We start from the raw sequence: 16,849 nt of genomic DNA, 5'->3' as shown, positions 1-16,849 counted from the left end.
AATATTAATAAGAAATTCAATGAGATGATCATAAATTTTCTTGTCATTACTGGCTAGCAGTGAAGTTATATTAATGGGCCGACTAATTTTACAATTGATTAGTTGTGACATCATTCGATCGGAAGATTGTTCAGTTTTACTGCACCCGAAAAAAATATGATTAAGGTCAGCGCTTTCAAAACCACATGAACAGGCGGGAGACTCCAAAACACCAATTTTAAATAGATGGGAAGGGTATCTTCCATGACCAAACTTAAGTCGTGCTATGGCCGTATAGTATCTTCTACATACGAAATTATTTGCGTACCAAGGGCTAAACTTAACAGTTGGGTGAATTCTTGCATAATGAGTCATCTGATTGCTATAGTACTGTTTCCAGTGTATGTCCCACTTGTTCGTAATATGTGACTTGACAAAACCCACAAAATCTGACCTCGGTATATTCTGAGTTATAACCTCTCCACTAACAACTGCTAATTTTGCCAAGTTATCTGTTATTTCATTGTGTTTCAAGCCAACGTGTGCTTTCGCCCAATAAAAAACCACCTCAGAACCCCTCTCCTTAATTTTGCACGCTTCTGCTATTATTGCTGTCACCAAAGGATTCTCTAGGTAGTAATGTTTCCGCGTATTGAGACTTTTGAGGACGCTCTGACTATCAGTCATGATAGCAAGGTTTTTAAAAGAATTCCTACTACCAAAAAACTTCACAGCCTGTAATACAGCTGTTGCTTCAGCCGTGAAGATAGTAGATATCTCATTTAATTTATATTGACGGGAAAATTTCGTTCGAAGATCGTAAAAGGCACAACCAACTCCAAGTTCATTCTTAGACCCGTCGGTGAAAATTACATCCCAGGTTTTTTAATCCTCCAATATGCTATTAAAGAGCTGCTTGTCATAGACTGGGTGGCCTATGTAGTTGGGAAAGAATGTTGGCAATACTGTTGTTTCATATTGCAGAAAGGACACATTAGGTCTATTTTGTAATAACAGGGGAACTTCCAGGTCGGACACCCAAACATAAGCTTCTGACAAAGGCGGTGATTTCTTTTTCATCCAATAGGGTGATATGTTGTCCTCAATTGCCAGATTGGTTAAAGTGCGCCCTAGGTCTTCCAAGTTTAAAGCTATTATTTTTGTTATATATTTGGCTGCTAAGAATTTTATGCGAAGGGATATCGGAGGTTCCTGAGCTTCGACGTATAGGGCTTCCACTGGAGTAGATTTCATGGCCCCGATACATTGTCTAAGAGCTTTGTTCTGGATAACGGAGATACGTTTTATTTGCGTGCTGCAAGCGGAGCCGTAAAGGTGCAACCCATAGTCAATTAAGCTTCTTGTGAGACCTTTGTATATTTTTAAAGCCACGGATATGTCCAACCCCCAACCAACTCTTGTCATTAGGCGTAAGATGTTTAAAGATTTCTCACATTTGCTTATTAAATCGCTAATATGACTTGACCAGTTAAGGTTGTAATTTAAAATGAGCCCCAAATATTTAACATTTTTGACAACTTTGAACTGAGAATCATCTAAAAGTATGTTTCCTGAGTTATAGGTACGTTTACTGGAGAAGAATACTACCGACGACTTTTCCGGGCACAGAATTAACCCAGTATTTAGCATCCAATTCTTAATTTCTTTGATTGCTTTTTCCAACTTTTCTTTAACAATGTTCTCATTTTTGTGGGATGAATAAATAACAAAATCATCAGCATACTGTACAACCTTAATGTCATCCTCAAATATTTGGAACATATCTAATGTGTAAATGTTAAATAATAAGGGGCTATTTATTGATCCTTGAGGGAGGCCCTCATATACCATTCTTGGCCCAATAAGCTTGCCCATCCACGTCCTAATAAAAAGTTTTCGATCTGTGTAAAGGTTAATGAGGTTACTGGCTACCACTGGCGGAAAGCCTAGATCACATAGATTTTGTCTCAAAATATGGAGTTTTACACAGCCGTAGGCGTCTTTAAAATCAATAAAAACTGCTCCTAAAGTTTCCTTTTTTCCCAAACTGATTTGTACCTCTGAGACGAACTTTGTCAAGGCATCGCTCGTCCCATATCCTCGTTTAAAACCGAATTGACAAGGATTATGCTTATTATTTGTGTCTAACCACCATTCTATTCTATTTTTGACCATACGTTCAAACATTTTAAATATGCATGACAGTAAAGAAATAGGACGATAGGACTTCGCGTCCTCCGGATTTTTACCGTGTTTCAAAATAGGAACAACTATGATAGTTTTAAAAAAATGTTACCTAAAATAAATATAGTGCAAAAAATACCGCCCTCTAAAGATGCCGCCCCTAGGCACGTGCCTAGTGTGCCTATATGCAAATCCGCCATTGAGAGGGGGTTCTCTTTAAAAAAATGTACCATTTGGGCGCCCTACTTTGTGGGCGCATCCTGTATAATTCCAAATATTTTTAAAATGTGTGGAGAATATTCAACCATACCTATCATAATACAAAAGCACTCTATCGAAAAATCTTATCTTCAAGGCATTAAGTTACTCCGCGCAATCGTTGACTCACCCTGTACAATAGGGCAATTTGGGCATCATGTCAAAGCGATTGTTAATATGGACTTTTTGAAAACAAGTTTGAAACACATTTATTTTCGTCTTTCAAGGATGACTAATAATTTTCTGTCGAAAAATCATCGATAAAGGTACCTGCTGTAGGTACTTGAAATGAAGAACGTATGAGACGAGATCGATCAGTAGATACATAAACGAACGAAATCTTAGGTGTTTACTTCCTACTTGTTAATTCGAACAGAGAAATAAATTAGATAACCCGGGTAAAAAAACACACGACTGATCTCAAGTGGCCCATTAACACTCTTTATACGACATTGATATATTTACTCGCAACAACAACTATCTAAGGGTTATTTGTAGGTGAACATAAATAACGGGATCTCTAAATATTTAATGACCAGTTTGTGCAAACATTTTAGGGGAGGTGTGAGAAGTGGCGCAAGTGTTAAAAAGGGTGGAAGTCGTTCATAAAGTGTCGGTATCCGGACGGCGGCGGCGGCGGCGAAGACTTCAGCTGCTAATACTACATCTTATAAAGTGAGGGCTTAAAACACTTTTAACATATGGACGCAAAGAAATAATATGTACGCATGTATGTTTTATAGGCATGCCATGTAAGTTTTATTTTGCAAGTATGTTTCACAGCGAGTTTATTTCCTTGGTGCAGCGTTTATGAACTAACGGCGCGGCGTGACAATAAAAATAAATTCGGGATCCTGTGACCTACTTCAAAAGTCACAATTTTTATTAACTTCAAACCTGATAAAATTTTACATTGTTTATGACACATTATGATGCCATTCTTGTATGGGCCTCGTGATAATCAAACCCAACAAAATACAATGTTTTACTTCAGGCTACCAGCGGATTTACGCCTTATTGGTAAGTTTAAATCTTCAGCTGATTCTCCATGTTGTATCCTTCCATGTTTTCCTTGCTTTCCCTCGAAAATGAAATAAATCCAAATGTACAGATTGCAGTGACTTTCCGTAGGTATACCTACCTATTTAAATTTCCATATTGTTTAATTTTCTACAAAAGCCTTCATATTAGATTTTCATCACTTGCTGTAATTTTCTAGTGTACAATGTATCAATAGAAAGAAAAATGGAGGCTCACATTTAATAAATTAAAATAAACTTATAACAAATATTTCAAACGGGCTCCTGAATGACTGAACATTTAATCAGTTCTTCCTTGGATGATTATAAACAAAATACTGAAAACAGAATTGGAAAATTCGAAACCGTTTGGGAGTCCATAGACGGACGGACAGATAAGCCAAAATCATGAACTAGCTAAGAGCTCGTTAATAAACAGACATTTTTGCATAAACAAATCGATATTTTGATTCGGACACACGTGTGCCCATAGTCTTTTAGAATTGCAAAGTATATATTATTTTATAGTGAAAGTGAAAAAGACTAAAGTGCCATAGAGTAATTGTGCAGCGAAAGTATAAAATAGCATTGATTTTGCGTGTCCAAGCGTATATTTATTTTATTATTGGAGATAAGAAAAAAGTAAAAAAACACTACTTTCAAATTCTGATAAAACTGCATATTCAAAAAATCAAGTGTTACCTTAGAAATTAAACCTACAGTAGGTATTGTTTTTAAAACAATCGCAGTAACTGCGGAAATAAAAGAAATAAAAGTCCGGACCCACTTTTGCCGTTTCGAACTACTTCTAGGCAGGAACCCGGACCCAAATGAAATATCGGTTCCGGTCCGGTTTCGGTTCTAAAAAGAAATTAACGTTTCGGTTCTGCGCATTTTTTCGGTCCATAACGGTTAGTTTCGGTTCTAGTTTTTCAGAAAGTATGGCATTCAAAAAATTCATTAACGTGATTTGTTAATTAATAGGTGTGAAGAAAAAGTCATGAATATCAAAACGTGACGTATCGTCAGTGTAGCTGATTTATATCAAGGGGAATAAAGGAGGAAGAGGAAAATATGTATTTACACTTAATTTATTACTAAAAAACAGAAAATTTTATTTTCTAAAACCTCGCCCCTCCGTTTTTATTTTTTTAAAGTAGTGGTTAAATTAGCGCCACCCATAATGCCGGCGCGTCCTTCAACTTTCAATAACCTGTTACCATAAAAAAACCGAAAAGAACCGAAAAAGTAATATGGGTTCTCAATACGATTCCATTTCTGAAGGAATAACGGTTTTGGGTCGGATTTCGGTCCAGAAAAAAGTACCTGTTTCCGTCCGGTTTTCGGTTCTTGTTTGGTCCGGTCCGGGTCCCTGCTTCTAGGGGAATGGTCCTAGAATTCTGGAATTTTGTGCAGTAGGTAGCCTATACCTTGAAGGTGTGCTAGAAGGCCATCAAATTTCGCTGTCTCCATGAATTATTTCCTGATATGCTGTTTTTGAAAGTAAAACGTGCATAACCTTTAAATACGACAACCAATTGGTCTCAGATTTTTCAAAAGCATGCCTTTAATGGTGCCAAGTTAAACTTTAGAAAGGGGGGGGGGGATAAACACATGTTCTACCCTTCACTTCATGGTATTCTAATGAAAGGTCTCATCGAAATAAATTGGTTTGTACAAACTTTAACTTTCCCGTGAGGGGGAGGGGGGGGGGTTAAAAATTAATTTTATCTCTCATTGTATTCTAATTAAAGGTATCAACGAAAGGATCCGTTTTCTACCAACTATTGCCCTTCTTTCTGTCCTCTTAACAAAGTACGGAGTGGAGGGGAGGGGAGGGAACTAGTTTTATCCTTCATGGTACTTTAATGAAAGGAATTAATTTCTACCAACCATAGCCCTCCTCATCGACCTCCTATCGTGATCTGGTATATTCCCTTTCGGAAGAGGGTACTACAAAGGGCGATTGAGACGTCTGCAAGAAATATATCCATTGGTGATCAAAAGAAACACTATTTCGGTTACAAAAAAATGCGCTTTATCTGCACAAGAGTTGTGCACAATTTATGCTTGTTTGAATATGTATAGCTTTATCAGAAATTGAAAGTAGGGTATTTTTGCTTCTTAAACTTTCTTACTCCAATAATAAGACAAATATTCGCTTGGACACGCAAAATCAATCACACTGTATAAGTGGGAATACATCGCGGTGTGTTAACAACGAAAAGTAAGAAGTGCGTTTACCTGTTATCCTCGTTTCTTTTAGGACAAGACAATGCAAAATATCCCCGAAATAAAGAAATCTCCCTTGACTATCCAGAAGTACGGCACTGGCCACAAATTTAAAGTATGTAGATTGGTAGTAAACTTTTTATAATTTTTGATACTTACCATAAAAAACTTGAAAATTTTGCTATTGCTTCGGATTATTGAGTAACCGTTATATACTCTTTGGAGTAACACATTATAGCGGAGTTCTGGAAATAGTTTGGTATCCCTGACAGTGGCGTAACTACATTTTAGCGGCCCGTCTTCAACAATATTTGGGGGCTCTTTCCTTATATTAGCAATTTTTAAACGATGTTAATTTGTATATGTAGAAAATAGTGTCTTAATATAGCTTTGCTGATTTTGCATTTTGTAATTCATTGGTCCACAGGTCCATTGTAAAATTTAGCGTCACTGCATTCTGCGTTCAGTAAGAGTCCAGTTGATTTTGTTCGAACTTTAATTGTCAATTTTGTCTAATATTTGTGCCATAACAAAAGGTAATAATGTACTTAATTTTAATTGTAACTCTTCGTTTTATTGTGACTTGTATTGACTATAGCTATTTGTAACTAGGGGTATGTAACCCTTGAATTTGCTTGTTATTTAATTGTTTCACTTTAAACGTTATTCTTATTTTGATTTGTTTAATATTGGCCCGTTCGTGTTTAAAATTGTTGAGTTTGATTAGCGACTTCAATAATTGTTTGTGTATGAATCTGTCTTTTTTAAATGTCTTTAACTGTTTCGGCCGTGCAAGGGTAAATGCTGGAGTGTTAAAATTACTTAGTGGCATTCATCTCGAAGTACAACTTCAGTCTAAGGTTACCGTATCCAGGCCCTCGAGATACCTTCTGGATTGGAGAAGGTCTCGCTAATTAGCAAAGTATTTCATTTACTTTATGTAAGAGACTTCGGAATGTTATTTTTCACAAATCGGAAAGGAGTGAAATTGCTTTTAAATCTATTTGAGTTGGCTACTTTTGAGCATATTAAATTTTGTGTTAGATTAGAGTCAGATTAGAGTTACTTCCTCGGATTGTTAATTTTTGTGTATTGTAGATATTGCTCCAGATTTTTCACTTATATTTACCCTCCGTGAACAATGATTCAGAATGTTATTCGGACTGAGTAATTGTAAACTGTAAAAAAAGCAGGTGCATGGCCTTTCGTAAATAAAACATTAGCCAGCATTTGCATTATGCTTTTTTTTTCTTTTCCTTTAGTAACGGAAAATATGTAAAGAATTAATAGAAGCATACCATTGAAAGAGTTCGGGTATAAAAAAAGATACAGTTTATAGAAAGTGAACCATTTCTTTCAAGAGAGTGCAGGTCTTTAGGAAGGACCTAAAATTTTAAAATTTGCGTACTTCTTAAACTCGAACGTCGTGATATATTTATATCAAGTGATGTAGGTACTTAATTACGTATAGATCTAGTAATAATTTTGTAAAAAATATTTTTCACAAGACGATCTCGTTAATTTGGAGATGTGCTGTTTGTTTCGCGCATCATTCGTTCACGAAACGAGCAACAAAGGTAGGTACAATATATTCCAATGTAACAGTTCTGCATAGAACAAAAAATGTAATAATTCAAATTGCTCTCGCCCCGAAAAGGTCACGGTCTATTAAAAAAAAACACAAAAATAGCACTATTAAGTATAACAGTTTATTAACCGAAAAGTAAACAACCCAAATATTTGACATGTTTATTTGCCTACAAACGCCTGTCATTTAACGTCTTCTACGAGAACATTTAAGTGTATAATTTATTTTAACGTCTTTATTTTTTTTTGTTCAGAATTTCATTCAGCATTTTTTATTTTCGTTACATTTCGTTACTGTGCATAAATTGGGGTTCAGAGCTTGGATCTTGCCAATGTGGATACTATTCTTAACAAGTCTATTTAATAAATAAGATTAATGAGCTTAAACAAACCGATTCCAAACACCGTTTATTATTTATACAGATGTTGTATAAACACATACAATATTATCTAGTTATTATTAGGGATGAAAGTATCATTAAGAACACTTGTACATCCATAACTATTTACATTTAATAATTTTAAATCCCTCACTTAATTAGATGTTCCGGATCTCTGGATTCTAGATGATAAAGATGAAACCATTTTTCGAGATATCTTCTTTTTCTTATTTCACAATGAATTTAGTGCTCTTGTTAGAAGAATTAGAGAGTAGTAAATATTCCATATCTTCCTTACACATACATTTCAATGACTACTATATGAAGCGTCTGCTGTAACGGGAGCCCGTCAACGCACTTCCTTGACTCGATCTGTTATTTAATTTTTCAGATTTTGCGTGATGTGTTCTGACATTTACCTACTCGTGGAAGAATAACCCTACCGCAGAGGGCACTGCGTATCGTAGGAGGCGACCCATGAGCTGAAGTTTAGAGGGCGGTGGAGAATATAGCAAAATTTTTCACTTTCAATGTGTATGATCCTAAATTTTTAAATATCCCTGCTTGTCAACGGCATTTAGATAAAAGTTTATCAACAATTCCAGGGTTATATTGCATTCATTTTGCAAAGTACTTACAGTATTGGCAATTTTCTTTTTTTCGTCAATCCATTTCTAATGGGGTACCTACAGGAATTGAATAGAAGCATATTTACAATTACATAAACTAAAACTCAACGTGGGTGAAAGCCCCGTAATTTGTCGGTATAAAATAACTTGTGTTTTTGAGAAAACCCGCAGTGCAATGCGCTGACGTTTAGAGGACGAAGGGCGGAGGCGGATATCACAAGAACTAGAAGTGGAGTAAGGTGCATGTATACTACCAAAGACTATCTTCCTCCAGGATAGTCTTTGATACTACTTACACCTCGGTCACTCTTTCATGGACAACTTTCGTACCAACCTTTGTTTTTATTTGAGTGCCGTACATCGTTGTATTCGTAAAAAAAATGCTACTCAATACAGTGTGTACTATTTTTTACGGACTATACACGAAAATAAAATTTGTGCCGATTTCTCCGAAACAAAACGTTGTATTGAAAATCTCTCTATGGTGTTTTAATGGTTCTAGGGGTCTATCAAGCCGACACTGAAAACGTCGACACCCTATACTTACCGTTGGCAACTCTGGGAAAGAGAAAAACTACGAGCAGAGCCACCTTTCAAGTCGAAACGATGGACGTTTCGCGGTACTTTTGAATTTGGATGGCAGTCGGCTCGATATGGGTGGCACGAATGAACTACTACGTTATGTAATCGGTTCTTGTATGTGTTGGGATGTGAGACATAATCGGGAAGGGAATTAAATAAAAGACAGAACTTTTGTGCGTAAGAAATGATAAGAACAAATAAATATATTACGCACACCACAAGGCTATACCTTCTACGGGACAAAAACCCCGGCATAGGGCACACAAATACATTAAATAAATCACTTACAGGCAATAAAATGCAAGAGAAAGTACACATAAGGCCCTTCGCTTACCAAACCTACACGATAACGATCCGATGCCGGCACGATATACCAGCCAACAAGCTCGCGATCTGCTCTTCTTCCATTGGGCCTACTTGTTTCCTACATTTTTTGATCAGTACAGTCGGCAATGTCAAGTGACGGGGATGATGTCGTTGCTATGTATTGGTATTTGCGAAATCGAAAAAAGCAACGAAAATCTAATAAGACAAGAAGATGGTGGATACATCCATATATCGCTAATAATAAAAAACGAAGGATGTTTATTGCTGCCAAAGAACTTGCGCAGGATCCCGTAAAGTTTAGATCATTTTATCGGATGTCTAAAGAACTTTTTCTTGAACTGGTTGAAAAACTGCGACCATATATTCAAAAAAAAGATACGAACTACCGACAATGTGTGAGCGTTGAAGAAAGACTTTTAATAACGCTTAGGTAAGTGTATAACGTGTTTATTATATAGGTTTTTTTACAATGGTTAATGCAAATAAGTTAAATCATAATCAGTGTTGCTGCTGCTTGGTTTCCATCCATTGTGGGGATCAGTTTGTGGCAATTGTCGAAAATTTGTGGTAATCAGAGATGGTTCCATATTGTTGCTATCATAAAGTGATGACCTCGGTGATGACGTTGCGGTTGCAGGAGTACTGGTTCTTGATGGCCACGAATGTTCACTATAATAAGAAGATGGCGCAGGTGAAGGAGTATTGGATGCGTTTCTTGTTGGGAAGGAATTTTGGTTGCCGCTAATATATGGTGATGCGGATGAAGGTGTGGTATTGTTCAAAAAATATTGGTTACTGAATGCTGGTTTTCCATCTAAAATATTGTCAATTAAATTCAAAACCTCTCGTTTGAATCGTCTCATCTGTAGAGGATTCATTGCATTCACCTCCGGAAGCAAGCTCAATAGAAACATCTGATTTGGATCAGCATCGGTAGTTTTCTTTTTGCGAATATCGCAGAATTCTACAAACGCTCTATCAGCATCGGACAATTCAGGTTTTCTTTTGTTTGTTACCGTGTTAGCGGACTTTTTTCTGTTAATCGTTTGTGTTCCATCATTTCCAATACCCTGTGAAGCTTGCGTGGCATCAGCTTCATCAGTATTATCTGCAATTGCAGTGCTTTCATCGATACTTTCGCTTTCATCTTCACTATGTTGTTCAGAAGTTGATGGTATATTGCCCTGTGTGTCACTGTCAGGTGTGTTGGGTTTCACAAATGGCAACACAAATTGCATATGTTCTGCTAAATAATACGGTTTTTTGGATTTTGCACCTGATCCACTTGGAGGTGACTTCAAGTTCCTCACAAAAGCTGTTCTTACATTCTGCCATTTCTGCTTGCATTTGCTCACTGTAATAGAAACAAAGAAAACATGCATATACCTCTTGACCAAATCATTTATAGTTACACAAATTTTTACAGATATTTGGCCTCAGGATGTACGTTCAGCGCTCTTGCATTTTATTTTGCTCGAGGAAATAATACAATTGGACGTATTGTAATAGAAACTACATCTGCTATTTGGTCAAGTTTACAAGAACAATATATGCCAATTTCGAACAAAGATCAGTGGCTATTAATAGCAGATCGCTATCAGCAGTTGTGGAATCTTCCAAACTGCCTAGGAGCTATTGACGGGAAGCATATTAGAATACAGAAAATTCCTGGAAGCGGATCCGAAAATTTTAATTATAAATCGTTTCACTCTATCGTTTTACTGGCGTGCAGTGATGCTGATGGTAACTTTATTATGATAGAAACGGGGTATGCTGGTAGAAATTGTGATGGCGGCATTTTTAGAGCGTCAAGAATGGGCAAATGGCTACAACAAGGACGAGATTTGCCGGAACCAAGATTGTTACCAAATGATGAATTGCAACAAAGTTTTCCATATTACTTTGTTGGTGACGAAGCATTTCCACTTTCAAAATATCTTATGAGACCTTATCCAAAACGAACACTGAATAACACGAGCAGAATATTCAATTACAGACTCAGTCGAGGTCGTAAGACCGTTGAATGTGCATTTGGCATGATGACACAAAAATTTCAAGTGTTGCTGAATTCTGTTCGTTGTAAAGCAGTAAAATCTGTGAATAACATAATTCGGGCAGTATGTATTCTTCATAATTATGTTCGTAACAGAGAAGGACGAGCATATTTAACAACACAGTTTCCACAAGAAGAACAAGAACCTCACGAAATATTAGCCAACGTCCATGCAAATGGTGACGAACAGATTACTATTGATGGCCGATCCAATGCACATACTTTGAGAAATTATTTAGCTCAATATTTTCTACAACCACGTGTAGCTCTTCCATGGCAATGGAATTACAGAGTAAACGAGGATTAATTAAAAGTTTCTCACAAACTTTTATTACTGACGATTTTATGTAAACGATAAATGAATATCTACACACTACGCACATTGTTTGTACTAAGTTATTAATAAATTGGTAAAAAACAGTACATACCTGTGTCGTTTACTTCTTTTGCCACTTCTGTCCATGCTTTTTCAGTGATATCTTTTCTAGCATATTCTGCCAGCTTATAATTATATAAGCAAGGAAAATTTTCGACTGCTTCTACAAGTTTGAGGTTAAATTCACATTCAGCCTTTTGATGCGCCATAACTGCAGACTGCCCAAACAGTAACTGAAATCGTCTGGACGTCTGACATGTCGAGTCGGCAGCCGAAAATCGTACGACGTATCGGCCGAATGTATCTTTGGTGTGAGAATTGTGTATATAAAACATGAGATCGATTTGGATACGATAAGCAGATGATATTTTTCAGCATCGTATCGGCATCGGATCGTTATCGTGTAGGTTTGGTGAGCCAAGGGCCTAAATAAAACATCTCAAATTGTATGATAAAAATCAGATAATCAAATCAAATGCATTTAAACAAATTCCTAAAAACAAAACATACACGACGATCATAAATGCAATGGAAAACCTGATAAATCAATTCAGTACAAAAACACATCAAAATACCTGTACGATCAAGTGAGCTAACACAACTCGTAAAATAATAAATTGCATGTACATAGGAAACATGCAAATGGTGTGGCTTTACTCCAGCCTTCAGTTAACATAAATTAATTTAACACGAACACTACATGTGAGAATGCCAATAGCAAGTAATCATGTGAAAATCGATTATTGCTCAAGCAGAACATATTTTAAATAGAGGAAATATTAATGAGAGGGCCTCTAAATATCTCGCATTGCTAAGATGCCAAGAACTGCAATCCGCACGAGACGAGTAGGCAACAGATACAGCGAATGGTCGAACTGTATTAGGTACCTGCTTCACGAAGACGTTGAACCACTTACACACACAAATATCGAAACATCAAATAAGAGAGACCCCCCCCCTTTGTGTAGCTAACGCACAAGAACTGCAGCGCGCCACGAATAAGAAAGTGAGATATCAAACTGTATTAGGTGCTTCCCTTACGGAATAGTTACAAATCAATTGAACAGAGCAACATCGCAGTGATAATCAACTCCTCGTGAATACAGAAATAAATACTTAATAAAACAAAATAATGGCACAATCACCTATACAGTATAACAAACGCGATTCATCTATTTATTCTATTTATTCTCCCTCTCTTGTTCTGGGCCCTCAACAGGCTTGCGCCCAATTACAGAGTGACCCGCATAATGCTTTTTAGAGGTGTCTCTGCAGAAGGTCTTAAGTTGTTCTATACTACTCCGGTATTTACCTTACAAATTAGGAAAACTGCAGGAAAACCTAATTCGGAGTAGCCGGCAGAAGGCTCGAAACTGATCTAAGGTAATTCCCATCTCTGCCACAGATGAAAAATTCACCTCAACCCAGGTTCGAACACCCGACCTCCGGATTTATAACTCAACGCTCTACCATTGAGCCATAACGGTACTCAAAAACAAAGCTTGGAGTACGCCATATTTAGATATCGCAGTTTATGTATAATCAGAAAAATGTAAATAGTATCAAATTGTGCCAAGAAATTCAATGATTAATAGTTAGTACAAGAAAGAATAAAATGGTTACTACCTGTAATTACACCTTCAAACCACCACAACCAAAATAATCAAGAATAAAAAACCAGGAACACGTGATGCCTTCCGTCGACCCCGTTCTTCCGCCACACTCTTTTTTCCCCCTAGTTTCGTTACGAAAATCCCCTAGTATTCAACATCTGCGCAAAACGGTCGATTGGTTATATACAGAACATATCATATTTTTGTTTCATATGTGAAGGTGTGTTGCCTAACCATAAGGGTGGATTATCATATCACAGTGTCTTGTAGAGCTCAAACGTGCCAATGAGAAAGTTTTTTTCAATTATTTTGTATCTGTTCAAATAACATCAGAAAAAATGAAAAGGAAATTGGCAAATTTTGGTCTGTTTTAGCATATTCTTCGGGATTTTCTGGTTTTGTGGAAATTTGACCACCGTCGTATCTTCTATGGTTTCAAAGATCCCCATAATAGACATCCTTATCTTGGATACGTGTATTTGGGATACAAGCGCATTGACACTCTCGCTTCTCAGCCTGGGGAGCTCCATTTATTAGTGTAAAGCCTTCATATTTTGTGATTTACCGATCAGATAGTAATGTCATCACCATATGGAACCACATAATCATTTGCATATAGGGCGAGAATTAACGTGCACATACTTTGTGGGAGATTTTGCCATTTTTCGGATGTCACCTGTACAAAACCATGCATCCGACCATCAGCGGAATGTACACGTTGCCGCACTTACCTCCATCCCCGTCTAATCGTGAGAACTGCATACTATCGTTGCCTATACTTTTCCCCATACCCTTTTACATATACATAGTAAATGACAACCTCACTACGCCTTAACACGTCCTTACGCTTAATAAACGCACTAGATAATTACCTATCCATGCCTCGACGCTGGCTCAGTGTGCAGTAGGTGCCGGATGGCATTTCGAGCAATTACTAGGGGTAATCCTCGGTTCTCCACAGCTATAACAGTTGATTGTTCCAATCTCGCTTTGTAAGTATTCTCCTCCGGCACTCGGTTGTTCTCGATAAAGAGTTGAGGAGTAAAACTGTGGTTCGCAGAAATTAATACCTTTCGTTGAGACCTTACCATAGAATACCATGAAGGATAAAACTAGTCCCTATCCCTCTCACGCCTACCGATTTCGATAAAGAACAAGTAGAAAACTTTCCACTGAGACCTTTAATTGGAATAAAATGAAAGATAAAACCAATTTTCAACTCCCCTCCCCTCTGTAACCACTCACTCTCGACAAAGAGTCGCAGGAGAAAGTTGTAGTTGGTAGAAAGCAATTCTTTTCAATGATACCTCTCATTAGAATACCATCAAGGGTCGAACGTGTCCGCTCCCTCTCCCTCTATTAACAGAAATAATTGGTGGGGGAAGGCCGCCCTTAATACGTCTTCACGGTATAGGCTACCTATTGCAAAAAATCCAGGTAAAAATGCGCTAATTATTATATGACTTCAGCATTTCAAACTCACAAGATGAATATGGCTTCAATTACTTTACGTAAAGGAGAAAATATCTAGAAAACACATACACACCCGTCTTTGGAGATTAAACAATTTTTGTTTATTAATTCAGATAACGATGCTACAAATTCAATCAATATTTAATTTCCTAAACGACCCATTAATTCCAAAACTGTCCGATGGCGTGTATGATTCAGAAATACGCTTACTTTCATCACAACCGTAAGTTGCTTCTTCCAAAAACCACTCTTTGTAGCTTTCTACCTTGTGCTTCCATTTTACTAAAACACAAATTTTAATTAATGTTCAAACACATCTAGGTATAACCTGTAAGTTCCTCAAGCGTTTCACCGCAACCGCCATATTCCACAGGAAGAGCCGAAATGGGAACATGCTCGCACAAAGATTGTATACTATCTTTCGAAATCACAGTTATCTAAAAATATGGGCGTTGACTTTAAATTAATCGTTTTGCCCATTGCTTACTCTACTGCTGAGCTTTTTTCCCACAAGAACTTTTCCTAGATTTAATATACTTTCAAAAATTGAAGGCATATTAATAAAATAGGCTCCTTTCAAACGGTAAGGGTAAACGTTTTTCAAACACACAACTACCTTTTTAGTTACAATAGGGGTAGCTTGTAAGAGATGATTTGCATTTAATGTGTCCAAATCTATGATAATACGATAGCCATAAATTGCGCCATGATCGTCTTCATTTAACATAATATCCGCTATCATAGACCATACTTTAATTACGTCGATTAACAACACTTGCGATGGATCAATATTGGTAGTTCTGTGCAGAAGTACTTTCGGTCCTTCCGGAACGTCAATGGGTAAAATAGCTCTGAAATTTTTCTTAGCAAGTTATTGGATAAGGTATCGGTCTTACCCCAGTTGAAGGATCTGTTGTATTTTTGGTAGGTATGGGTCTCTGTTAGCGAAAAATTCTGGAAGGGCACTTCTAAGGGTATAAAAGTTGTTTAGTTTTTCCTTCGTTTTATCTAAACTAAACTTGCATCCTCGTAAAAATCTTAATATCCATTGATCGTCTGTGAAAATAAAAAATGAGGAATTTGTATTGGAAATCGTTTGCTTGACTTAAATGACATAATGAATGCCTAATGGCTAAACTCCACTTAAACATAATCTATACAAGAAAACATTCATGGCCAAAAAGAAATTAAGGGACTAGTAACTAACCTGTTCTGGTTTTCAAATGAGGTTGTTTGGTAAGCCATTCTCTTATGTGAGCAACGTCCTCGGGAACTCGACTGGGATCTTCCTTACATTCTTTAATTGCATAAGACTGTAAATTGGAAGGCAACAACCGCACGTTCATATTAAATCTTGAAATGTTCGCGAAAGAATTGTATGTTGGTAAATTATGCTTACTTAAGCAAGTTTGACTATCATAAACACTTACAAAGTAAGTAATTTTCAAGGGCACCACAAAAATTAGAATTGATAACTTATCAAAACGTTCACTAACGTGTCACGTTTTCTTGATTCGTCTCCAACAACAAAGCAAAATACAATTACTTTAACAAACCCGTATATCGTGTTTTTGGGTTTTTCGTTCAAAGTCGAGTACGCGATAATATGGTGAAAGAAAACCACTACTTATTTATAGGTACTCGTTTAAATCGCCGTCTGTATATTATATATATATACATCCAAATCCAAATTAATTCATTTGCTCGCGCATGGTATGTACTACTACTTACCAGGTAGGTACTATAAGAAAGAACCACAACGAAAAAGCTTAAACTGGAATACTAGTAGTGGTACAGATGGATCGACAAAGGGACAAAGTGCGGACAATATGGTGTTCATTTTTTTTGGAAAATGTCTTTGCACATGAGTTTAGGTACTGTTTATTACCTATCAAGCGACTCTAATACAAATTAGGTACAGATTTTTAGACCAATCGACTAATGTGGACCATAAAGCTTTTTTCCTGGTCTTCACATTTTCACTAATTATGCTTTCTATTTGTGCAAAAAGTTATTAGAAGGGAATGCTGAAAAATGCATCAGACGATCAAAATACATCAAATTCTGCATAGTCGCCTCGCGCCCATAATAAATGTCGTAGGGAACAGGGGAGGTAAATCTTTTGATCTTCATGATAGGTAGGTACTCTAATGAAAA

General features: G+C 36.8%; 2 protein-coding genes across 5 annotated transcripts; both read right to left on the bottom strand.

Annotated features, from left to right (window-relative positions):
* Positions 1 to 9,372: 9,372 nt before the first annotated feature.
* On the bottom strand, positions 9,373 to 12,034 carry LOC116171807. Of its 3 annotated transcripts, none has more exons than XM_031488810.1 (3): positions 11,659 to 12,034; positions 10,065 to 10,531; positions 9,839 to 9,991 (listed from the first exon to the last, which is right to left on the bottom strand). In XM_031488810.1, exons 1-3 carry the CDS (start codon positions 11,939 to 11,941, stop codon positions 9,956 to 9,958), a joined length of 786 nt encoding a protein of 261 aa, XP_031344670.1. In that variant the 5' UTR covers positions 11,942 to 12,034; the 3' UTR covers positions 9,839 to 9,955. The 3 variants fall into 3 exon arrangements, with proteins under 3 accessions (XP_031344669.1, XP_031344670.1, XP_031344671.1); XM_031488811.1 differs by having other exon boundaries at positions 9,950 to 10,141; positions 10,194 to 10,531; XM_031488809.1 differs by having other exon boundaries at positions 9,373 to 10,531.
* Positions 12,035 to 14,784: 2,750 nt separating this feature from the next.
* Positions 14,785 to 16,273, bottom strand: LOC116171670 (retinol-binding protein pinta-like). Of its 2 annotated transcripts, none has more exons than XM_031488640.1 (5): positions 15,900 to 16,273; positions 15,589 to 15,748; positions 15,309 to 15,543; positions 15,021 to 15,129; positions 14,785 to 14,974 (listed from the first exon to the last, which is right to left on the bottom strand). In XM_031488640.1, the coding sequence occupies exons 1-5, from the start codon at positions 16,036 to 16,038 to the stop codon at positions 14,823 to 14,825; spliced, it is 795 nt and encodes a 264-aa protein (XP_031344500.1). In that variant the 5' UTR covers positions 16,039 to 16,273; the 3' UTR covers positions 14,785 to 14,822. The 2 variants fall into 2 exon arrangements, with proteins under 2 accessions (XP_031344500.1, XP_031344499.1); XM_031488639.1 differs by having other exon boundaries at positions 14,786 to 14,974; positions 15,180 to 15,543; positions 15,900 to 16,269.
* Positions 16,274 to 16,849: the final 576 nt, after the last annotated feature.

Source organism: Photinus pyralis, unplaced genomic scaffold (assembly GCF_008802855.1).
Source record: "Photinus pyralis isolate 1611_PpyrPB1 unplaced genomic scaffold, Ppyr1.3 Ppyr1.4_LG5, whole genome shotgun sequence".
NCBI classification, from domain to species: Eukaryota; Metazoa; Arthropoda; class Insecta; order Coleoptera; family Lampyridae; genus Photinus; species Photinus pyralis.
This window is presented reverse-complemented; position numbering and strand designations above follow the sequence as displayed.

What these genes read in the sequence shown, in the direction of transcription:
- LOC116171670 (XM_031488639.1), bottom strand. Translation starts at nt 16,038, where the DNA reads ATGAACGTGCGGTTGTTGCCTTCCAATTTACAGTCTTATGCAATTAAA. An exon ending in GAAAAAAGCTCAGCAGTAGA is followed by an intron (nt 15,130 to 15,179) that starts GTAAGCAATGGG and finishes CCATATTTTTAG; the next exon opens with ATAACTGTGATTTCGAAAGA. An exon ending in AACGCTTGAGGAACTTACAG is followed by an intron (nt 14,975 to 15,020) that starts GTTATACCTAGA and finishes TTTGTGTTTTAG; the next exon opens with TAAAATGGAAGCACAAGGTA.
- LOC116171807 (XM_031488809.1), bottom strand. Translation starts at nt 11,941, where the DNA reads ATGTTTTATATACACAATTCTCACACCAAAGATACATTCGGCCGATAC. An exon ending in AAAAGAAGTAAACGACACAG is followed by an intron (nt 10,532 to 11,658) that starts GTATGTACTGTT and finishes TTTCTATTACAG; the next exon opens with TGAGCAAATGCAAGCAGAAA.